The 25,015-nt window shown below is 44.9% G+C and overlaps 1 protein-coding gene across 4 annotated transcripts; it reads right to left on the reverse strand.

The window, feature by feature from the left end:
- Positions 1-577: 577 nt before the first annotated feature.
- Positions 578-18,533, reverse strand: Irf4 (interferon regulatory factor 4). Of its 4 annotated transcripts, none has more exons than XM_034511004.2 (9): positions 18,476-18,533; positions 17,010-17,258; positions 15,936-16,122; positions 15,039-15,127; positions 14,230-14,371; positions 12,509-12,616; positions 9,812-10,165; positions 6,191-6,303; positions 578-4,149 (listed from the first exon to the last, which is right to left on the reverse strand). In XM_034511004.2, exons 2-9 carry the CDS (start codon positions 17,223-17,225, stop codon positions 4,009-4,011), a joined length of 1,350 nt encoding a protein of 449 aa, XP_034366895.1. In that variant the 5' UTR covers positions 17,226-17,258; positions 18,476-18,533; the 3' UTR covers positions 578-4,008. The 4 variants fall into 4 exon arrangements, with proteins under 4 accessions (XP_034366895.1, XP_076795323.1, XP_034366894.1 ...); XM_076939208.1 differs by having other exon boundaries at positions 578-4,145; positions 6,187-6,303; XM_034511003.2 differs by having other exon boundaries at positions 14,230-14,374.
- Positions 18,534-25,015: the final 6,482 nt, after the last annotated feature.

Raw genomic sequence — 25,015 nt, forward strand, 5'->3', positions numbered from 1 at the left:
ATGTACTTACACGTAGGTAAACTCACACACAATAAGTTAATTTTTTTTCTAAAAGTGAAAAAAAAAAAACCACAACAAACAAAAAAACCTAAGTCTACCAGGCTTTTCAAAACATAGGTCTAGGGAGGAGACAGGACAGAGGAGCACAGCGTGACTAGAGGCTCCCCTCAGACACAGCTGAGGGGACTCAGGCTAGTAATGACACAGCTGTGGAGCCAGCTTGCTTTTTCTCCCTCTCTTTCCCTCCCTCCCTCCTTAGCTCCCTCCCCCTTCCTCTTCTCTCCTCCTCCTCCTCCTCCTCCTCCTCCTCCTCCTCCTCCTCCTCCTCCTCCTCCTCCTCCTCCTCCTCCTCTTCTTCTTCTTCTTCTTCTTCTTCTTCTTCTTCTTCTTCTTCTTCTTCTTCTTTTCTCTCGCTTTCTCTCTGCTGAACACTTTAGAGATCTGATTTCAGGGACTCACAGGCAGCCAGGAAGGAAGTAGGCCACTGACAGCCTCACCAAGAACCCAACAGATAGAGGAAGTGTTTGAAGGGCTGTGAGGACGTTATTAAATATGCTCCACAGTCAATCTTCCTAGAAATCCTTTATTTACCAAATATTTTAAAACACACAGTTTTCCTTGTGAAGCAAGTTTACAGCAAAATCCATGGCCTATCCATTCAACACTGGAGGCAGGATGGTGCAGTGCTTTCCTGCCGGGCTTAGATATGGCAGACAACCAAAGTATAAGTTCTAAGGCAGAGATCTCTGAGCCTTGGTCCCCAGCAGGTCTCTCACTGTGAAGTGGGTGCACAGGGCATGGGAGCAGAGGGACAATGCCCTTCCACATGAGGTGGGTTCACCTTGAAGAGTGTCTAATAAGAACTGGCTTGCCAAATGCTGTCTTCTACTTCAATATACACTGGAAACATGTTCATCAAAGCGCTGAAAATGAGTCCAGAAAAATCAGCCTTCCCTGCATTCGTGTGACAGTGAGCAGCAGCAATTAGCAAGGACTGAGTGAGTTTCACTTACTGCGCAGGCTTCAACGAGTGAAGAAACAACTGGCAAAAAAGATGTGTGTGGTAGGGCAGGCTTGTGGCAACATTGCAATGTATGCAGCAGCCATGTGACTTAAGGAGATAAATAACAAAAACAGAGACCTTAACAATTTCACACTTTTCACCAATAACAACAACAACAAACAACAACAAATATTCACCTGTGGGATGGACAAGACTGCCTGGAGAGAAATGAGAGGGCATTTAAACCTTGTTTGGATTTTTATCAAAATATTAGCAAGGGGGAAAGTAAGTTTTAAAAGTAATATTAAAGGTTCTTCCTGTGTAGGACATGACACCCTGACTCCCAGAATCCTCTGCTGTGGGGGCTCACACTCAGTCTGTCTACAGGGCAAGGGCACCTCACATATGCCTTAATCAGTCACCAAACTCAGCCTGTTGGCATCCCTATGTCTGGCCTGCAGCCACTCACTCAGGCACTACACCCAGGCCTCTGCAGCGCTGGCGTTCTCATGATAAAGCAGGCCCTTCCTTGCTCCAATCCCAGAGTGACTCTGGATCTCTACAGGTGGGCTCTACCAACATCTCTGTCCAGGACAACAACAGAGGGGCTTTGGGGCTTTGGGGCTTTTAGTTTTAAACTAGACACTAATGCCTGCTCAAGAACCAGAAACAAAGCCAACAGCATGCACCTGTGAGACTTGCATGTTTTCTCCCTAGGACACAGTGTTCCTCAGCCTACCTCTTCAACAGCATCTTCCAGTGAGAGCAAACTAAATTCTACTGTGTGCATCCCATTTTGTCAACAAGGGATGATGGAGGTATCCTTTCTGTGTCAGGAGTGTTTGCCTATCAAACCATCCCTCGAGATGGATGCCATCAGCATGCCTGGCTGTAAAGTCAGATAGGAACTGGTGGCCCAAACCATACAGCATTTTCTAGAAAATTCAGCTTCACTGTTAAAGCAGCATAACATTAAGGGGGAAAAAAGAGTTCACATGGCCACTGAGACAGAGCATCTGCTCATGGGATGAAGAGTCGTGGTCATACGGGACCAGGCAAAGAACCTCAGTGAAGTGCCAGATTTGGTTAATACACTCCAGGAGCACAGATATGGCTTGGGGCCTTGGGGAAAGCATGCATCCCAATTTTGCCTTCATCTTCCCTTGGGATAATATACCCCAGAATGTTTTGCATCTATAAGATGTATAAGTGACTTCAGTTCACAAGACTCAGTGGGCCGCTGGGATGCATTCATGACGGGTAGCTAAGAAGGTGTCTAAACTGCACCCAGGCACATTGCAGTGGAATTCCACATGCCACTCAAAAGATGAGGTATGTCTGTATAGCTGTGTACATAAGAGTGCCATCACATCTCTCTCTCTCTAAAAAAGGCAACTTCATATATGTATTGAAAACTAAAATATGTTTAAAGAACGACTGAACTCGAGATAATTCTAGCAAGGAAGATTCAAACATAAAATGTTTTTCAGTTTCCCCCTTCTCTATGAAAAAATGCTTCCATTTTCTATAATGTATGTTATTTATTAAAGGCTCCCTTTTAAAAACAAAGCAAACAAACAAAAATAAACAACACCCTAATGGTCCATTGCTTATTGAATGCATGCTGATGAAAGACTTAAGAAGTAATATTAAGAGTAGCATGAGAAGAAGAAGAAGAAGAAGAAGAAGAAGAAGAAGAAGAAGAAGAAGAAGAAGAAGAAGAAGAAGAAGAAGAAGAAGAAAAGAAGGAGGAGGAGATAAGTGCCTCGTGTGTGAGACCAGCTGACTCTTCTGAGCCTTGAAGAAACAGAAATTATGTTGTGGTAGGAGACAACTCCTGGAGTATGCCACCTAAACAAAGCAGTAACAAGAAAATAAGGGATCAGACGATTTATGAAAGCAAGTGAGACTCTTTGGGATTCTGTGAAAGAATGTATTGTTGGAAAAGCCAGGCAATTTTGAGACTCTGTCAAACTATTATTGGCACAAGGAAGCATCTAATATACAAAATAAGCAGAAACAGCCCACTGAGTCTGCAGCTGTACACTGAACCACTGGTGTCCGGGACAGTTCCCAACCTGATCAAAGGCTCCGCCCTTCCAGTGTTGCCATGGAGACTACTCATGGCCAACAAAACAAATAGAAGGGGAAATGGCACAGAATTTTAAAAATCTATCTCTAGTATATTCTCTCTCTCTCTTTCTCTCTCTCTTTCTCTCTCTCTTTCTCTCTCTCTTTCTCTCTCTCAAAAGCAACAATTCTAAAGAATGAGAGGCAAAACAAAAAGGGGGATACGTCAAAAAATACATTGTAGATTGTAGTCATTGTTAGATTGGAGGAGACGCAAACATGTTTCATCTTATATGTCCCTGATGCTTTTCTGGCTCAAGTATGTGGCAATAAGAGTCCACCATCTGGCTTTTAGGGAAGGGCAAGAAGAGAGAGCAAACAGGATGTAGGGTCCACTTGGAGAGACTCTGCAGCATCATGACAAGATAGACTGGAGCTAAGAACAAGTCCCTTTACTCAGTGGACATGATCTGGGAGACCTATAGTGCCTCTATCCAAGAAGGCATTTCTTTGTTGGTGGACAGAGTAGTCTCTAGTTTAGACTTTACCTCCCTGAGAAATGGACCAATAATATTTCTGTCTTCTCTTGTCAGGGATTCACGCTGGCACAGATTTTCAGTCTTCAAGCAAAAGTTCATCCACACCAGGCTAAAGCCAGCATTTAAGTACATGTAAACATGACACTGATCAAGTTTCACAGTTATAAGCCAGGGCACAGTCACCCAAGTGCTGGCACTTGTGAAGACCTGGATGGCAGGCACTCTTCTGGGGCAAGCTCCTCTGTTGAACAGATACAGCTGTTTTCTCCTCACAAATCCCTGTTGTCGTCTTCAAGTGGGAACCCACTTCTTAGCTCTTCCAAAGAGAAAGGGCAGCAACCGGCTGCCCTGTCAGAGTATTTACAACGAAACAAAATCATTCCTGCTGCTGGCTTCTCACTCTTGGATGGAAGAATGACGGAGGGATCGGTGGTAATCTGGAGTGCTAATGTGTTCAGGTAACTCGTAGCCCCTCAGGAAATGTCCACTGTTTTGTTGAGCAAAGTAATACAGTTGTCTGGCTAGCAGAGGTTCTACCTTTAATACAACATTTTTTTAAGAAAAGACATCACTAGAATATTCTTAATACCATACAACTAGGGCATCATGAAATGACCCCAGGACTCTGAGTAAAACCACAAACTGCATAGCATAACACAGTAAAGCAGTTCACAATCTGAGCCATTTGAAAAACCAGTTTTGTTTGCCCTTAACAATACCTGGAATAGAATGCCCTAGAAATAGAATTCGTGGTTCTATAATTGAAGACAAATATTACATTTTTGAAACCAATTGCCTCTTGGATTTTATATTTAGTGAATTAACTGGACATTATTGAGTGAGATGATGAAATTAAAAGGCTAAGGAAACCTCTGTGAATGTTAGGCTCAGGAGCCTGATAGAGGGGCTCACCCTGATGGACCAGATGGCTGTGCGACAGACATGACTCTGAACCACAAGTAGAAGACAGAGCTGAACAGCCACAAGACATCGGTTTGCTGGTTCTGGTTTATCTAGTTTGTTTGTGAGCATCGATTGCTTTGCCACTCAAAGCCAGCCTCACCAAGTCAGGCTGTGCTCTGTGACAATCAGTCGTATATAAATCAAGCCTTTTGTTATTTGATATATAATGACTGGTACAATTCCTCTGTAAGCACCCATATGAATTAAGTCTGTAATAAGAAAACCAGGAGACTTCATGAGTGTGCCCATGCATGTTTTCTACCTCTGGACCGCATGGCAGCATTTTGAGGCCCTTTGCCTCTAAGACCATTGTTGCCCCCTTTTTGTGGAGCCCCACTGCACCCAAAGTCCTTAAAATCAGATCTATGCTGAAATTTACTCACTACTACTAAAAAAAAAAAAAGATTATTTAAATAAAAAAGAAGCAAAACCATAATCCTGGCTTTGAGCATTTTCTCAGTTCTAATCTCAAATGAGATTGCAGATATTCGGATGAATCTAGCATAGATAAGCAACATTTTAAAATTTTTTTTTTTTTAAAAAAAAAGATTTATGTGTGACTACACTGTATCTGTTTTCAGACAAACCAGAAGAGGGCATCAGATCCCATTACAGATGGTTGTGAGCCCCCATGTGGTTGCTGGGAATTGAACTCAGGACCTCCGGAAGAGCAGCCAGTACTTTTAACCACTGAGCCATCTCTCCAGTCTGTTTTTTTTTTTTTTCTTCTTGGATTTTACTTTTGTAACCAAGAAGGGAGGCTACATGTTCAACAGCAGTGCTCAACCCCCATTCCAGGCTGGGTCCAGAATCCAGAGCTTTACCACTCACTGCCTAGTAAGTGCCTGCCATTGAGCTGTATGCCCAGTCTTCAATTTCCACTAAGAAATATTATCAGAACTAATACCCCATTTGCACTGAGATATTGTGGATACTCTGGAACATAACATTTACACCATACTGCATACTTTTCAAGATATATAGTTAAGTAACATCTTATAATTAAAACATCAGGTATTCAGAACTACTTTTTAATTATTAAGTGAGTGCTAAACACTATCTAAATAAACCCTAGCTTTGAGGATTGACTGACCTATCTGGATTCCTGGAAAGACTCAGCGACCCTTGTCCAACTTTTAAATAACTCCCTGAAGTCCAGCAACAAAAAGAGGGTCTGAGAGCTGTCTGAAGTTATGAGGAACTATGAAGCATAATACACAATAGGCAGCCTCCTGGTGGGGAAAGCTCTACTTGACTAGAAAAGACGGCATTTTAAAAACCAGAAGCAGAGATGTCAGAATGCAGTACTTGGTTCCAACTACTGGAAATTCCTATAAAAGGGAAGACAGCAGTCTATCTGAAACAAGAACACAGAACAGGCAGAGGCTTGGGTTCAAGGCATCCACCCTGCTGATTCTGTGGTGACAGAATTTGGCTGGAAGTAGGTTGTGGGTCCCTGAGCTGTGTTGTTCACTGGGGCCTGCTTCCTCCTACACTATTTTAAGGTCTACATTTATTTTCCCAGGTGAGTTGACATTTACTCGTCATTTGCCACTTCTCTAAAAGGGACAGCTCTACAGTGTGTGATTTCAGGGTGATGTAACCAAGTACTCACATGAGCTGTGATGAGCTTCCTTTGTCTCTGAGGGTCTGGAAACTCCTCACCAAAGCACAGAGTCACCTGGAATCTCGGTGCTGGCCGGCCGTGGTGAGCAAACACTTGCAGCTCTGAAAACCCACAAGAAAAAACAAAACTGTTCAGACACCTGGTAAGTGGGTGAATGGAAAGCAAGAGCCACATGTGAGTCTGCTTTGGGGGAGCCCAGGCTCTGTTCCCTTAAGTCCAGCCCTTAGGGCAGATCCCAGACCCAAAATCACATGGTCAAGTTCACACATGTTTTCCTGACTTGACACTGGTTTTACTTCATTATTCTTAAGGAACATGACCCAAGCTTAAGAACTTGAGTCTGCAGCAGTAGACTCACAAAAACATACAAGGCCAAAATGAAGAAGAGGACAAAGAAGAAAAAGAAAAGTAGCCATGCTGAGTCAAACAGCACCGGCAAAGGAGACATTTTCATGTAAAGAATCAAAATGTTTTGATGGCCCAGGGTTATTTTTAAACCTCACCAGCTAACCATGGAGGCCACGTGTTGTTTGGGCACCGAGAGCATCTGTCTTTCACACCAGCTGTTGGCAGCTGGATCCCACTTGATACTAGGTTTAAAACTCCAAACTGGAGAACCAGAGCAGGCTTCAATTTCACTTTAGGGACAGAATGATTCAGGGAGAAGGGGACCAATGAAGCCCCTCTGACAAGGATGCCATGCTGAGGCTAGTCCTGCCTGAGAGATGTGAACCAGACAAGAAGATTGCTGAAAAGAAACCTTCCCATGGCTGGGGGCATCGCCACTGGGGATAGAGCACTTGCCTTGTATGTACAAGGCCCTGGCTTCCTCCTCCAGCACAATCAGAAAGTCACATCCAATCACTATCATTAACCTTTATTCCTCCTCCTGGCACTACTTTCCCAGGTCTTGTCTGCATGAAAGAACTGACATTAAAAAGCTGCCTGCACAAAGCAGCCATGAAGACTCTGCCCTGATCAGATATGATTTCTCAACTGTGCCTATGGGGACTGTCCCTAGTGGGGTGCAAATCCTGAATGGGTAGACATCAAAGATTTCCACTGCTCTCTGCAACTGAAGAGCTTCTAGAAGCTCACAGAACTGACTTCCTGCGTTTCTTTCTCTTTCTTCTTCCAGAATTTAAGTCAAACCCAATGGTTTAGTCACAATGTGTAAAAGTGCATAGCACTGTGGCCGGGAAGACACCTACGTGGGGTGAGGTCAGAGTAGCGAGTAACACAACTCTCTGAGAAAGTCCACCTCAGCCTGCTATTCCCAGAACATTGGGTGGGGATCCCTAGGTACGAGGCTGTTGGGCCTCTCTGCAACAATGTCATCTTCCCTGAGCTTCTGTGGGGCTTGGAGACTAAACAGCAAAAACAACAGGCCCCACTACAGTAGAAGGGAACAAAGGCAAACAGCTCTTACTCATCAATAACTAATAAGTCCTAGGAAGCAAATTTCTAGCCCAAGGGGTTTGCTCTGTTTTGGCACTTGCCTCCTGCCTGGATCCCTTTTGGCACACTAAGCCTTAGTGTACCTCAAAGCCCTGCCACTACCATTTGTCACTGTTCTGAGCTACCTTAATCAAGCAGGGAGTTAGTGGTAGCCTTCTGGAGGGCTCTCAAGGACTTCCAGACCACAAGGAAGACATAAGATGTGTAGCTATGCATCTCCAGAAGTAATTTTTTTTGACTTGGACCACAAACACTAGAACTCACCCCAAGAGAGGCAAAGGCTTAGTCTGGCCAAGGCTTAGATCATGCCCAACTCCAAGGGTCTTCATCAGGCCTTGGAGCCTGAGGAGATTCTCTTGTCCCATCTCTCAGGGGAGGATATTTATCAAGGAACATGTTTGGTTTTGGAAATGAAAGAGGCTTTGGATGAGCCTAAACAAATATTGGCCACTGAAGCTCAAAAGGCAGAGGAAATGCCACTAGTACCAAGCACACTGGGGCTTTTGGTCTTCATTGTAAATGAACGGAAGGAAGAAGCACATTGAGGATTCAGCAGTCCCCTTCTGTGCACGTACCCAAGGCAGAGCAAATTGGTTTTGGAGAGACAGCTACACTCCCCCATTCAGCAGCACCAGTCAGAGCTGCTTAGACAAGGAAGGCATCATCCCAAGTGCCCACCAGTGATACACAGATAAAGAGAATGTGACATGATATAGATAACACAATGGGATACCCCTAGACTTTAAAAAGAAGGATGGCCTGTCATTTGTAACAACACATATGAGCCTGGAGAACGTCATGCCAAGTGAAGTTAGCCATGCACACAAAGACAATGGCTGCATGATGCTCCATTGTGAACTCTAAAATAGCCGAACTCATAAAAGTAGCACCAAATGGTGGTCACCGCAAGTGGGAAGGGGCTGTGGGTCAAAAATTATAAACTGTCAGGAAGACAAGAGGAGTTTGTTGAACACAAGCTCAATGATAGTATATCCTCATGACCAATAATGGACTTAAAAAACTTAAAAAACCTTTAAAAAACCGTTGAGAATAGACTTCATGTAATATTCTTACCAAAATAAAAAAGATAGATATGCAAGGTGATACACATGCTAATTAGTGGAATTTAGCCAGAACATAATGTATATGCATTTTAAACCACTACAACGTGCACGGCTGAGAGGGAGCAAAGCAATTTCAGGTTCTAGAGAAGGAAAGTAGATGGAAAGCCAGAGGTGTGGGCTGTTTGGAAAGGGTATTGGGAAGAAAGAACGCTCAGGATATGATGGGGGTGCTATCAGCAGTCAGCAGAGCAGCCTGTTCCCCCAAAGGCATCCTCTGCTATGTTTCTAGGGGAGGCCTCTGGGTGGTACCCAACAGTGGCAAGGCTAATGACTTCATATAAGCCAGCCCCGGGCTAATGTAAGTACACAAAGTCAAAATTCAAACCATAAGAAGTACAGGTTCTGGAAAACATGATTAAAAGCCTTTATATGCCAGATAAGACCAAACCTTCTCAGAATTTCCCCCTCACTGAACCTGCTCCTTACATTCTCAGCTTCGGTCCTGCCTGCAATGTGACAATTTTATAAGGGTGACACATCTCATAACCAAAAATGTTAAGAATGTGTTTCTAACCTTCTTGATGTTTCTAGAAACCCCTAAAGAGCTGAAGTGTCAGCAGATAAACTTGCTGAGAGCATAGAGCCAATACAGTGGCACCTTCCTGGGGGAGGGGCACATGCTGCTGAAAGCCCACATTTGAGTTCATTAGCCAGATGTAGAATACATCATAATCCTGAAACAGGAGGGTCTCTAGTTCTAGACTAGCCTGAGCTACATAGGTTCTGACAAAACAAACAAATAAAACAAAAACCTAGAGTGAAACAATAATGATAAATTAAGATATCAACCTGCACCATTGTCTCTTCTGGTCAGCAAATATGGATCCTATTTCTGGACCTCTGCTTATAAGAAGAGCACATGGCAGATAAAGGCCAGGCATGAATCAGGCAGAAACCCTATTTCTGGGTGAGCTCACTGATCTCAGGAGGAAGACCTCTGTCTGAGATAGGCAGACACTGCCATTTGAGACCTTCATGGCCAGCACCCACCGCCACTTCCATTCTAACAGACTGTGAGGTGTGTTACCTGATAGAAACTGCTGTGTGTCAAAGAGCTTGCAAGTCTGGTCTCTTTCTAGTTTGTTGGGCCGATCACTGCACAACGCCAGGGGCCCATCCCAGTAGATCCTGCTCTGGCAGAGTCTTTTGGCATAAAGCCCATCTGGGGCCATCCAGAGGACCAGTCCCCTCTCCAGGTGGCTCAGCAACTTCTCAATGTTCTTCCTCTGCCCATTGTCGTCCGGGTAGGGGAACAGGACCTGGTCCAGGTTGCTAACATCGTAGGTATGTCCGTGAGAGATCCGGCAGCCCTCGGGGCTGGATGTGGTCAGCTCCTTCACGAGGATGTCCCGGTAATATAGGCAGATATGCAGCCGGCAGTCTGTGAACAAAACTCTGGAGTCAGTGCTGATGGACTTGAGACAGGTGCCACCATGCTCAGAGCCCCAAAGACTCAATGACTAGACTGATAGGAAGTTCAGGAGGTGGAACACCTGTGTGTCAAGATGCTCCATCAACAAGTGAAAAATCCTGGGGCCAAGGAAGTCTTGGAGACGTTAGCTGCCCTTGTTCCCTGTAGATTCTTACCTCAGGAACATCCAATACTAAGAGAAGGTCATGGAAAGAAGCTGATTTCTCTACCATGGTCATTTTCAAATGTTGTTGTGGCCATTTACTCGTCTTAGGGAAGGGTATATATTTCTTGGATTTTCAGCCAAATTTTATTAGAAAGCACCTCTGTTTCATAACAGACAGTGTTAATAGTGGTGGCATTTTGTCTACAATCTGAAACAATACTACTGAATTGAAATTCATCTTCCAGAATCTCAATTTTGATTTTAGAGTTGAACTCTAAGGCTGGTTTTTAATAGTAAAAGAAATACAGAGACATCTCAGAAGAAAAGCCAATGTGTCTTCAGCTCTGGAACTTCCCTTCTCTAAAGTGTTACCATGATGTCATTAAGTAAAACCAAACAACAACAACAACAAAACTCACATAGATATGTCAGAGATGGCACTAAAAAGACAATTTCTGGGCTCTGGAAAATGATACTTTTATTTTCTTATTTTTTTAGGGTTTTTTTTTTTTTTTTTTTTTTTTTTTTGATTTTTCAAGACAGGGTTTCTCTGTGTAGCCCTGGCTGTCCTAGAACTCACTCTGTAGACCAGGCTGGCCTCAAACTCAGAAATCCACCTGCCTCTGCCTCCCAAGTGCTAAGATTAAAGGCGTGAGCCACCACTGCCCACCTTATTTTCTTATTTTTAAGTCAGCTTTCTTGGAGTAGGGGAAAGAATTGATGCAAAATGCTCTAGAAGCCAGTGGTTAATGTAAAACCCCATGAAATCCCTCTAAGCTTCGTGTTCAACTCTGAAAGAACCCCACAACTATGTTTTCTACAGCTTTAAGGCAGGAACCTGTTGACAAATGATTTTGTTGATTTCAGAAACCACTTTAAAATACCACCCACAGGCTGAAAGGGCAAGCTGGGTGTGCACAGGGCTCCCCAGGCAGAGACAGATACACGTGGTGGTGGCTGGAGCCCAAACAATGCCTGGAAAGAACAGCTTTCTGAAAAGTGCACTCAGGGTTGATAATTAATTATGCAAACCAGAAGAAGAAACCCACAAAAGCCTTGTATTCTTCAATGGCAAGTTCTGACAGCCCACATCATGGTGTCTTCTATGTCTGCAGCTATAAACAGTAAGAAGTCAAGTGGTGTACCCAAAGAGAGGGGGCGTTGGCCATCTGAGGTGACTGGTAGGGCAGGTTTCATTTCATTTAATGTCACCAGAATCACAAGATTGCAGAGATATAAATAGCTACTTATTTCCCACTCTTAGGGCACCCACATTTAGTCTTAGGTGTTCCAGAAGAGAATCTGGAGCTTTCTAGTGCGTGTGACAAACCCTGATGCTCAGAAGTGTCCCTTGGCTATTCTTGAGTGGCTCACAAAATCTCCCTGGACATCAGACCTGGAAGGAACTAGACTGTAAAACTTCTTCCTCCCTCGAGAACAAGAGAAGTGTCTAAATTTGTCAAAATGTAGTTGATGTTTTCAGTCATAGACTTTTAAGGTAGCCAAGGGCATGCTGAGATTTCTAATAATCTCATATGAAAACATTCAAAAAATCATCTAAAGACTAAATGGACATCTGCTTCAAGTGAGTGTGGGCTTTCTTAAAACTGGGCAGTATCTCCAGGTGCAGGCTTTCTTAGTAACAGAACTTTAAAATCAGATCAAATCCATGCACACTCAGCAATTCTATCAAAGTTGTGAGGAAATCAGAGCTATATGGTCCTTTAGGGGCATAAGGACTTCTCAGAGACCAGGGTCCAAAACAAGTGTTCCCTGGAAGCAATTCAGGACCATTTGTTTGTAGCCAACCCAAACAGGACAAACAGCATTTGAAAAGAAAAAGCCTTTGTGCCTATAAAGCCTTTCTGCACTGCGACAATGTCAGGAGCCTGGTTATACATTCCTGGAAAGCTGGGCAGGTAATAATGAAGAAGGTTAAAGACGTCATCCAAATAGTATTTGACTAGCTAGTACTGCTGAGGAGATTTCTGATAGTGTACTTTATTCAGTGTCATGTCCACATAGCCTGGACCATGCCTACTCCAGACCCTGGGGCCTGCAAGGTGAAAGAGTTTAAATCCCCATCCAACCTAAGCAGAGGAGAGATGTCACCTCCCTCATAGCTTTATCAGAAGTGCCACACTCACCTGAGAGCGCCAAGGCTTCAGCAGACCTTATGCTTGGCTCAATGGGGATTCCGGGAGCCTGGGACTCAGGTGGGGCACAAGCATAAAAGGTTCCTGTCACCTGGCAACCTGCATTTGCAAATAAAAATCAGATGATGTCTAAGTAGAGAGTCCCAGTGCGGGGAGGCTCTTGAGTTGGGAGAGGCCATGGCCAGTCACCTTCCAACCCAAGCCTGACAGCCTCTAAATAGCTGCTGACAGCAGAACATTTGATTATGAGGCAAAGGCCAAAGTCTACATCCAGTGAGAAAAATTCAGGGTGATGAGGAAGGAGCTACAGTACAACTCTGGATGGAAGCCTGGTGCTCTCCAAAACTCATCTACAGGGAAACTGAGGCCCAGAAGGAGAGGGATTTGCACTAGCTCACACAGCAAGTTACTAGCAGGATCAGAGTTCAGACTTCTATAAGGCTGGTTAAAAAATAAATTAATTATTCAATCCCCATTTATTCTGCTTGATGTTTGTAAGTTTGGTGGTGGGGTGTGTGTGTGTGTGTGTGTGTGTGTGTGTGTGTGTGTGTGTGTATGTTGAAACATCTTTCCTGGCATCACAGAAGTTATGTTACACTAAAGTAAGAGTAGTGTAAGCATGAATGGAATGAGGGGGGTGTTGGTGAAATTGTGACAAGGAAAATATTTCCAAATTAATATAAAAGAACTACTGGAGTGGTGACCCATGTCAAGACTTATATTTAAATAATGAACTTGAAAGTCCTAAAAGCTTGTTTTATGTCCAGCCTGGTAAGACGGGCCTGAAATTCCAGCTACTCAAGAGTTGAAGGCAGGAGGGCAAAAGAGCAATTTAGCCTGGGTAATTTAGGAAGACTCTATCTTAAAATGTACAGTCCAAAAAGGACTCAGGGTGTAGCTCGGTGCACTCACCTAAATCAATACGAAAGGACCCAAGTCTCACTGAACATAGTTTGTGAAATTTTCTGTGTCTGGTTAATTGGTGTTTCTTTTGTCCAAGCTCATCTACCATCTGGGGGACCCCTATGGGTCTTTCGGAGCCTCTGGACCCTCATTTGTAGAGACACTTTGTGGATTACTTTTGCTCTGATCCTTAATACCAAGAACAGCTACAAATGACTCATTAGTATTCAGAGACATGAACTAGCAATGATTTCCCTAAGTCCCTGCTGAGGCAGGCTGGGCACAGCTGTCTACTTTACAGGAGGGAAGGGAGACATAGACTAGGGAGATTAGCATGGCTCTCCAATAAGTGACAACTCGGATGGGAGACTGACAAAATCTATCCCTCTGTCCTAATGGGACAAAGATTGCATAATGTTATGGAAAGTAAAAACATGTTAATCAAATAACTGAAACAAAATATAGACAAGTTTTATAATTGACATCTACTGTCATTGAGAGCTTGTGGTCATCCATGTTTTTTCTCTATGTATTAAAACTGGAGCACTTTTCAGCTCCTTGGAATGATCTCTGAGGCCTTCTAGTTAAGTTCCCATACAGAGAAATGCCTATCATGGCTCTGAGGACTTCAACATTTCACAGGACAAGGCAACATCCCCCCACCAACCCTACCACCACCACCACCACCACTACCAGCAGCTTCATGTGATGTGTTGCTGGTATCTCAGTGGAAGGGGAAAGCCCTTTAATGTCGCCCATACCCGGAGCCCAGGTTGTTCTTCTGTCTGCTACCCTGGCACAATTCTTACCATTTTCACAAGATGGGCCTTGCCAGTGGTGGCCGCGTGGGCCAAACGTCACAGGACATTGATATGGGATTTCTGGGTGTGACTGGTCAGGGGCATAATCCCTCCAGCTCCTGTCATGGGGTGGCATCATGTAGTTATGAACCTGCTGACAGAGCACAGCGATTGCTAAGAGGAAGACATCAGTGGGTGCTGGGGTCCTGTCATATCACCCGAACTCCTCAGGGAACCCCTTTTTTGTCCAGCATCCAAGTCATTTTCCCCCAAAAGTGATATAGACTGTCTATCACACTAGGTAGAAAACAGCCACAGAGGGTCTGAAGCACAATGGGGACATTGTGTCGAGCCGTGACTTTTGTAAGGTTTCATCATATGGCTGAGCATGGCACCAAGAATACTGCAGTGAAATCTGCCCCCTTTTAAGCCACCAAAGTGAATCAAACAGTACTGTAATTCACATCAGGGAAGCCTAGAGAAGTCAGCTGCCCTGTGGTTTCACATGATAAAGTACTACTTCCAAAACCTTTGACTTCCACAAAAGGTCTGATTCCCAGAAGATCTGACCATCAGTGAAAGCCTATCTCCAACAGGTGGGACACATCAAACTCCCCCACTTAATCATGGCATCAGAAACAGGGACACCACACTGGAACTGAAACATCCTTCTCTGACCAGGTTTTTGTTCAGCATGTGTCCTAGTCACAGCAAATAGGAAGTCGGCCCTACAGTTTCATTTGTGTTTGCCTCTTGGTGTGGAGCCAGGCAAAAGGACATAGCCCAGCCTTCCACAAGACCAAGAGTCTACCACATACCTGGGCTGGCAGAGAGCCATAAGGTGCTGTCATGGGGTAGGGGTGGCCCATAGCCATCTGTGTGTCTTCCAGAGTGAGCTGTTTGGCTCCTGTGTGTTTGGGGAAAAGAAAGAAAGAACACAGAGTGAAACAAGGAACTGACTTAAATCTTATAAAAGTGTCCAACACTTAATTCTTAGAATGCATACCCATATTAACCAATCAGGTGTTTTAGGTTTGTTTTAGTTTTGGTTTTCAAGCAATTTCCTCACAGAGATATTTGTCTATGCCATTAAACTGATTAAACATGCTCTGACCTGTAACACCCAGAGGAGGAAGCATGTGATCCACCAAGTGGTTTCTGGTAGTGAGATGGCACCTCGCTAAGGCATCCTGTATGACTGGAACCAAGTGCAGATTACTGGGCTCTGCTCTAGATAGACTAGTTGGAATCTCGAAGAGAGGAAACTCAAGATCTGAATATTCATAACTGCCCCAGCAGGCCATGTTAAACTAGAAGCTCTAGCAGTTTTAGTACAAGAAATGTGAATGTGTATGAGATGTGTGGTGTGCTTTCTCCTCTTTAAAATGCTTAATGACTAGAGGATATTAGGTAAGTAAAATTTTAATGGATTTTCCCATTTTTTGTTTGGAAATTTGATCCATATCCTAACTGAACGGAGTAAGTAAAAATAATACTTTCAAGTGCATACCCCCCCCACACACACAGGAGGCTTAAAGTTTGGGAGGCCACCCTACATTAACACCACAGGGTTGTCACTTACAACCAAGACAGCGTGGAAAAAGAGACTGCTGGGCTTAACCTAGAGCAGAGGTCGAACGTGACCTTCTCTAGCGAGTGCAGCTCTGTGAGTGTCATAATGTGTCTACCCTGTGACCTGTGCTAGGAACCCCTACCTTTTTTGGATCCCTCTGGAACAATCCTGTACACCTTGTATGGGTCAGAGATATCCAGCTGGCTCCTCTCTACCAGCTCCTCAAAATCATTACTCTTGTTCAGAGCACATCGTAATCTCGTCTTCCAAGTAGGGGGATCTGGTTTGTCGATCCCTTCCCGGAACTTGCCTTTAAATAGTGCCCAAGCCTAAGACAGGAGAGAAAGAAAAGTCAAGCCCAGATCTTCAAAAGAATCCATAGAATTTATGGATTGCATTTCAGAAAGGAAGGCTGGGTGTTTCAAATTTGCTGTTGCCTGAATTGTGGAATGTGATTCTCACCTAGGACCCTATGGTGAGATGAGAGGGAGACCCCCATATGGGCTGTACACACCCAACACCTGAATGGAGTGTGGACAAGACTAGGGACATCTACAAAATCACAGAGGTACTTTGAACAAATTCCCACAGGAAGTCCCCTTTCTTGGTCCTGTTGGCAGGTGGAGGCTGGGGGCTTCACAGTTCAGTGAGCCAACTCTCTGGTGACATCAGTCCCAAGGGACTCACACGGGGTGAGAGGGGTCTCCCAGAGAAAGACTTGGAATAGTCAAAGCCACTCAAAGAAAGAAAAACAGAGATCACAGCTTCCAGAACTAGAACCAGACAGTAGAGGAGCCCAATCAAAGAAAGAAAACCCAGAGAGAAAAACTCAAAAGTAGCAAAACAGACAGGGAAGCAGAGAGTGGTCCTAGCCGTCGGTGGAAGCAGTGGCAGGAAACAGCGAATGGGCTATGCAACCAGAACCTCCGGGACCCCCAGAGACGCTCCTGGAGCTGAAAGTTCTTTCCTCCATATAAACTTAGTATTGGGACCTGGTTTCCGTGTATGTTAGACCCCGAGAGCTTGCAACCTCTTTCCCTTCTCCCGGAGTTCTGCTAAGCAGGACCCACTCCTTGATGCTCTGGCCTCCTTCTTGCGGAGCCCACCTGACCTCCTAGTCCCTTGCCCTGGAGCCACAGCACATCCAGGGCTGTGAGACTAACCCCCTCCGACACCCCTCCCCCATCCCTGCCCAGGGATCCCGAATGCCGCTGACCTTGAAGAGGGCGGCGTCCTCCTCACGATTGTAGTCCTGCTTGCCCGCGTGTTTCCACGGGATGCGGAAGACGCTCTTCTCCTCGTTCTCCCACACCAGCCCGGGGTACTTGCCGCTGTCGATCTGGTCGATCAACCACTGTCGGAGTTTCCCGTTGCCGCAGCTCACTGCGCTCATGCCGAACTCTGAGCCCCGGCTGCCCGTCTCCAAGTTCATGACGCGTGCCTCCTCCCAGGCTGGGCTCGTGCGCTGCGGGGACACAAGCTTTTCCTGCAGCCACTGTGGCATCGTTCTTGGGGGAGCCCCGACCCAAACTCTTGCAGTGCCCACAAGGCCCCGGAGTCTCCGAGGCTGCCAGGTGCTCGCGTGCAGTGCCAGGGTCTCCGGGGTCTCCCCCAAGAGAAGGTACTTTAACGAATATGTGGGGAGCATCCCTTGGCGCGCACCATCCTCAAGATCCTTCCTCTCACCCCATCTTCCACTCACTGTCTACAGTCTTAACGCACTCCGTTGAAAGCTCCTAGATACACAACTAATCGGCAGACCCCAAGTCTTGCGCCACGCTGGGGCGACCCCTTTGCTTACTCGCCCGGTCGGTCTGCCAGCCCCAAGTAGCTTTCATCCCACTTTTCCCTCCTTCTATTTGTATGCTCGCCCCCTCCTGGGTTCAAGTTGCCCTGAAGGCCCCAGACGAAAAGAACCTGGCACGTGGACTAGCCCTTCTCCAGGTCCTGTGTCCCTGCCATGCAGGTGTGCAGTACCCCAGCTCTCTCCGTTGACTTTCTTCTATGACACCCTTACTTTGTCCCCGAATAACGCCAGGCCTATCCAACCAGAGACCATTACGTGGGTCCTGGAAGCAACAGGTGGAAGTCTGGTTATGGGGCAAGCAGCACAGCCAAGAAACAGGAGATTCCAACCTGCGGAGGGTCAGCGCGAACCCTTGCTGGAGTGAAGGCGAGGCTGGGAATGAGGGATGCTGTGGACAGCAACACCAAGCACCCTTGCTCGAGAAGTGAAGAAAGGCGTGGGGGAAGGGGCTCTGAGCACCCCGACCCAAGTTTGGAGCTCTCAGCTCTCTTTGGCCATCCGGCCTAGGAATCACGCGCTGGAGTCCTAGATGAGTTTGGGTCCTTTATGAACCAGGGCTGGGAAAGGAGCTTTCGACTGGAGCAGAGAGCCAGAGGCTGTTCCCCTGCAGACAAGCTGCGGCCAGTGGGATCCTCCGAAGACACCACAGTCCCGTTAGCTCGTCCCGCCCAGCCTGTAGGGGATGTTCTGGAAAGCCCGCCCAAGCAGCTTCATACAGAACCCGCAGTGCACTGGTCCTGGAGTAGCGTAGAGGAGCGGAGCCTGGGTCCGCTATCTCCGCACGCTCCCTCGCAGGGCTCCGGCTCAGAGATGGAAGCCAGGCTTCCTCTGCCACTAGCCTCACACTCCTCCTTCTGCCCGACTCCAGGCCTTACCTCACCCGCACTCTGAGCTGAGGGCAGCAAAGGCTCCCAAGTTCAAGTGGTGAAACTAGGAAAGTGAGGTGAGAAAGAGGAACTTTATAGAGCTGGAGGCGGAGTGCTGGGCGGGCACAGCGGCCCCGCCTGAAAGGGCGTGGCTCGCCTATACCCAGGACCGCCCTCCATCCCTGCCTTGTGCCTGGGTGTCCCGCAGGAACAAGAGCTTCGGACTAGAGCCCACCGGGCCAAGGGCTGTCCCATTGCAAACAAGCCCTGGCTTTCTCAAGCCCCTCCTATGGAGGGGGCTGGAGACTCAGACGCACTCAGAAATCCTCAGCCTGATGGGAAACCGTATGGCCCAATCTTGTGAATGTGGAGGCATGCAAGGGGGTTGGGGGTGGGGTGGGGCGAATACTGGAATCTCCACTGAGGGTACCTGATAACTAGTAACCGCTCAAGTGATGGAGGGTCTGGAGCCCAGGGGACTTGGTTTCACAACATGTGATAGAAGAGAGGGGTGGGAGCATCCTTGGGTAAAGCGGAGTCATGTCTCTCTGAGCGTTTAGAGAAAATCACGCTCACTAAAAAGAAAAATAGAAAGGCAAGTTTATAAACCATGGCCCAAATACTGTGTTTGAAACGCTTATACACGTTGGGTGAATGAAACCGGCGAATTGAGATGACTCAGACAATGCACATCCCCCAAAGTTTCAATTTGGCAACATAAAAGAGATGGGGGATCCCTGAGTAGTCAGGTAGTAAGGGCTTCCTGAAGCCAATTCACCTAAAAATGATAATTTTAACCTCCGCCATGTGGGAGGCAGTTGCAGGTGAGGTACTAAAGCCCCGAATAGAAATAACAGCTAGGTTGACTGAAGGTTTTACTTCATTTTTGTGTTTTCTTGGACCTTCATATTTAACTCCAGGAGCTTTCACCGCTGACTTTCTCCCGCTCAGCTTGGATGCCTGGAGCATATGTAGTTCACTTGGTGCTTTCAGGTAAGCAGAGGGACCACCAGTTTCTGTATGATTTTAGATTGCCATCGCCACAGGTCAACTTGGAGCATTTGTAAAGTTTTTCCATTTCATGTATCTCTCATTTTTTCTTTTAATCTGAGATCCTGGGTTCTGGACTTTAGGAGAAACATCTGATTTCATCCACAGGGAAACAGGCGCAGAGATGCCCACGAGCATGTTGTTTTTCCTAACACTAACAGGCTTTCTCAGAAATTAACAGGATGCCATGTCGTTGTTATTTCACCCCAATAAGTTTTCCATCGTCAGAGCCCTGGTAGTAAACAACAGAGTTTCGTTCAAGGAAAATTTTGGTCACACCTATTTTCCCCTCTTCTTCCTTTGGGGCTTCAATTCATTCAAAAAAAATATTCTTTGAACACCTTCTGTCTGTCGGGAACTATCCTGGTCACCAGAGACACATCTCGGAGCAAAAGCAGAGATTGCAGCTTCAGATAACACAGCATTGCTGCTGAGGAATTACTGTTCTTCAAAGTGTGCAGATAGGAGACTGCTAAGGGCAGAAACAGCAAAGTTTTTTTTTTTTTTTTTTTTTTTTTTTTTTTTTTTTTTTTTTTTTTTTCACTTTGATACACGTGTCCTCTGCCTTGGCTGAGACGGTTTCAACATTTTTCTCAACCATCCACATCCTCTGTTTTCAGAAATTTAAACAACAGTCATTACAAGAAACCTTCTGAGACCTCACATGGCTAGCTTGTTTAAAAGATGTGATTACTAACCTTCAACGCCATCTTCTGGTTTACTCGGTTGTTGTGTGCATCCCCTAGAAGTTTAACGATGAGGTGAATACATGCAATAATCTACCCAAATCATTTAAACTTCCTATTTTATTAGCATCTATTAGTTGTACACAGCAGTGATGGGTTTCATTGCCTTTACCTCCTCTGGTGCCATTTTTTTCTTTTTACCACTCACTACTCCAGGACTCTTTAATTAGTCTGTCTTTTACTTTCTTACCCTTGCCTTCAACATGGGAAAACATGTGAGACACATGTGTGAGAGACTGGCTTAATTCATACAACACATTCACTGAGTTCCAGTTCCAACTGTGCCCTGTAAAGAGCATGCCCCTGTTTCTCCTTTTGGTCGAATAAGATTTTCTTATAAATTACTGAAGTTCTCCATGTTCACATTGTTGCTGGGGGAGAGGAAGGAGTGGCCAGGTGGGTACTACCAGCTGATCACTAAGAGCTTCTTAAATCATAGTCAGAGTTGAAAGAATGAGGACAATTTTTCGAGTAGGTGATTTCCCATCCTCTTCCCCACTGACACTTAAGAAAAGCAATACATTTCACAGTGAAATGGTGGACTGTTGTTCGAAAATGTCACAAGAAATTAGCGAATTGAGCATCTGTCCCAAAGGCCGAGCTCCATACTCCACATGGAGATTATTTAGGTTATTGGGCTAAAGAGCCACTGAGATAGATCTGAATGGGGTAAAATTCTCATTCATACTTCCCATAAAAAGATTGTAAGGAAAGCTATACCTAAATTCAATATTTTGAGAATTGACCTTTTAAAATTACACAGTCACAAGTAAGAAAAAGTGGAGCCAGTCACTGTTAGACACTCAAAAAAGACACTATTTAGACTAGGGAGTACCTTGGCAGTAGAATGCTTGTCTTGTGCATGGAAGGCGCTGGGTTCAATTCTCAGTAATCCCCCCTCCAAGAGACTGAGACCTTGTTTTGGATAAATGTATTTTCTAATGAACTCACTCCTTAAAATGAAAACTACAATTAAAAAAAACATTAAAATTATATCTTTGGGAAAAATTATTTTAAAAACAATAAAAAGTAAAACAGGAAAGAAAAAAACACTCCATTGTTTTAATGCATTGCCTCTGATTATAAGCAAAGACAAAACCTCTGATGCTCTGATTCCAGGTGCATGAACTAACGCCCACTGTGAGCCCTGACAACCACTTCATGGTAAATGGCGGGGAGAAGGTGTCTAGAGTTCACCAGACTAAAGGCATGGGTGGCGAGTTGAACATTCCCACATTCAAAAGTGACAGTGACCCTGTTTTCTGCAGTGTCCTGACAACAAAGTTGTGTACATCACAAGTGTTCACCCACTTGGAACTATGATTGTATATATCCTATATCAGCACTTGGGAACTGTCACAGACATAATGACATGTATCCTCCAACCATACTTGCATGGTGTTCAGGGCCATGCATATTTAGTCCAATTTTGTACATAAGGAGAGAGATCCAGAGGGAACACTAAACATCTCTGTGACTTGCCCAAGAACTAAGCTTTTGTGAACCAGTCTTTCCCATGCATACATCTGTTTGCTCTCCTTTGGGTTAAAGTCAGGGGGATGGGGTGATGGCTCAGTCAGTAAGTTGCTTACTCTGCAAGCATAAATACCTAAGTTCAAGCCCTTAGTACTCATATAAAAAAGCTAGGTGTGGCTCAGTATATGTAACCTAATGGGCTGAGACAGGTGGATCCCAAGAGCAGAACTGAACATTATTAGAAAAGTGATATATTTGTGGGCAATAATAAAATTATTTATCTTATATAAGGTCCCAAATATACCTTCTTAACTGAAATTGCAAAAACGCTCTGAGTGTTTGCCCACACCCCCATTAGAGGATGACAGCCCCAGCAAAGGAGGAATTATCTGATTGTGGTTGGGTATGGCAGACAGAGGGGAGTGACCAGGAGTCCTGGGAGGATTCCACAGAGAGAGACAAGTTCTCAGACAGCAGGCAGATGGAAACTCTAGACAGCTCCAGTATCAAACATCCCCAAAGCACAGCCATTGAGGAGAAGCTGTTGGGACTACAGTTAATAACAGGAGTAGATGCATGTGGTAGAAAAGAATCACATTCAGGCTTATAGAATGTGAGATTTGTCATTTTAATGAATTATGTAATAAGGAGTCACAAAGTCTGTGACTCTAGGGCAACACTGTCCCTTTCTTCTTTCATCATGTTTATAAACAACCAACTGTTCCCTTTTTATCTCCTTTTGTCACAAGCATTCTAAGAAGTTTCCCTGTAACGCTCTTTTCTCTGACTTGTTATGCTTGCTACGTAAATAGTGACGTGGCTCTAAGCAAGGAACCACCCGACACTGCCAACTCCTGTTCCCGAGCCAACAAGAATGCAAATACTCTGCAATCGCTGAGGACAATTTCCCAAAAACTGAAGCAAGAGGTGAAAGGCAAATGGCACTGTCTCATTTTACCCATTGGTAATGTCGCTTGGTTCTGAATTATTCTAAACTGTATCTGCTATGTTTCTTTTCCGCAGAACACTGTAAAAGCAGTGCACCAGCACTTGACACCTGGGTGTGATGCTGGGGCACATGGGACAGACAGAGATTATCTTTCAGGGAAAGTTGCATTGTGTATGGTCAACCTGAGTCTCCGGGTGTGAGTTCTTTCTTGTTCATACGAGCTACTAAGGAGCAATTAGTCTGAAACATGCTTGATCACAGGCAAAGAGAAAGGATTCAGGAAGAAACATTCACTGGCTTATCATGCAGGCAAGTATCAGTTAATTATAGTGCCTCAACCCACACCCCTTATTAGAAGATGAGAGCCCCAGCAAAGGAGGAATTATCTGATTGTGGTTGAGTATGGCAGACAGAGGCCATGAGGCCTGATGCTGATGGATGGACAGATCCAGGTGCAGGAATTAGGAAATGGTACCACAGAGAATCCACTTCCCAGACTCTCACAGAGGAAGTGTGACTCTGAGTTGGAGGCTCATGTGATGGATGGAGTGTCTTGTAACCAAAAAGTTTGGGCTATTACTCCCCTGAAACAAATCTGGCCATCATAAGATATTGTCCTCCAAAGTCTGTGTCTTATTTTGCTTTAATCCATTTCTGCTACACCTTCCAGGGGCAGTGCCCCTAGGCGTCCTGTCTACCTCTTTGCTTAGAGGAGGTTTGCCAGTTGTGGCATACAAAACTGTGTAATTCGGAATTAAATTTGGATTTTCTGATAAAATGTGTGTAATTGTTTAGTTTAAATATGCTCCAAGCAATATTTAAAACTATTTTGTCCGAGGTTCAAACATCTATCAGTTGCTGTAATTTGAATGGCTCCCCCTCACAGTCATGGGTTAGCAATTTAATTCCTCAGTGAAAATGTATTTGGTAGGGGTGGGGCCTTTGGAAAGTAATTAGGATTATCTAGATTCTTGAGCAAGCTTGTTAGTAGAAGAGGCATTATCAGAAAGAGAGGCCTTAACTAGCTGCTTGCTTTGTATCACTACATGGTGTCCTGTGTCATGCTATGATTCAGCAAAATAGCCTCTTTAGTAGTTGTAAGCATCATGTGTGTGTGTGACATTCAAATACAGCACCAGATATGCATATAGATATCAGACAAAGTAGCTTCACAGAACATATTTAAATGGTTTTATTCTCTATCTCCTGTCTCAGGCATTTTAAGGAAGCCATGAAAAGTGTGCTAGTAGATTGCCTCGCTCTTTGCTCAACCAAGGACAACACAAAGCAAGCCTTTAGCCATGATGAGCCTGAATTACTGATCATCAAGTCCTTGTTCAAAAGATTCTGTACTTACCTTTAGAGTTACCCATCAACAACACTGTCAAACAAGAACTAAGGGTCTCCAAGTGGGTCCCCATGGCCCTCTGCACTGTAAGAACAATAATCGCATGTCTTCAGAATTCAAAGGATCATTTTACTGGATGTGTATCATTTGCATGCCATTACAAAATTTAGAAAAAAAGACATAAAGTCAAACTAAGGTAATTTGGCACTGTGATTCCTTTTGGTAGCAGCCCTTACTTTGCTCACACAGCCCCAGCCGGGCCATCGAGTCCCCTGATCCTGGCTGTTGCTCTCTAGACAGCCATTAGGATAGGGTGGGAGAGGTGGAGATAATCTGAGCACTGCTGACTTGCAGAAGGGAAGTCTTACTATACTTTTCATCATAGAAAGAGCTAAGGGTCCCTGGGAATGGCAATTTCCTCTGTAGGCAGAGGAAGAGCCCTTCGTTCCCAGGGCCACCTGGGCCATTCCTCCTGCATCCACTCAGGACAGTGCAGGACATTTTTTTCTTTTCTTATTTTCTGTGTAGAGTTCACCTGCTTGTTTCCCCTCCCTTTCCTGTCTCCCTCCCCTTTTCCCCCACTTCTCCTTTTCAACATCTTGACAGTTTGTTAATGCAGATCATCCACAAAGAGAAACTTTCACAGTTGCATTAAAACTTATGCTGCTTATATTTGATGACCGTAAGCACACAGAAATGGGTCTCTTGAGCTCCTTTGGTTCTGCTGAGGCAGAGAGAGGGGGCAAAGGATATGGTTTCTGATCCAAAGCAGTCTTAGCTCTCGTGTCATTCAAATAGATGCAAGTTCTTTCCCACATTAAGGGATCAACATTTTTCAATTTAAACTTATTTTTAGGTGGTTAAAAAACACACACACACATAAAAATTGTGAACACCATTGGGGTGCTGTACAATGTTTTGATACATGCGTGTTCCATGTGATTTTATCCATGACACAATAACTCAGTGAGTGTCAGCAA

This window comes from Arvicanthis niloticus, chromosome 8 (assembly GCF_011762505.2).
Source record: "Arvicanthis niloticus isolate mArvNil1 chromosome 8, mArvNil1.pat.X, whole genome shotgun sequence".
NCBI lineage: Eukaryota > Metazoa > Chordata > Mammalia > Rodentia > Muridae > Arvicanthis > Arvicanthis niloticus.

What these genes read in the sequence shown, in the direction of transcription:
- Irf4 (XM_034511003.2), bottom strand. Translation starts at nt 17,225, where the DNA reads ATGAACTTGGAGACGGGCAGCCGGGGCTCAGAGTTCGGCATGAGCGCA. An exon ending in TCCAGAGGGATCCAAAAAAG is followed by an intron (nt 15,128 to 15,935) that starts GTAGGGGTTCCT and finishes CCAAACACACAG; the next exon opens with GAGCCAAACAGCTCACTCTG. An exon ending in GGAAGCTCATCACAGCTCAT is followed by an intron (nt 4,150 to 6,190) that starts GTGAGTACTTGG and finishes GTTGTATTAAAG; the next exon opens with GTAGAACCTCTGCTAGCCAG.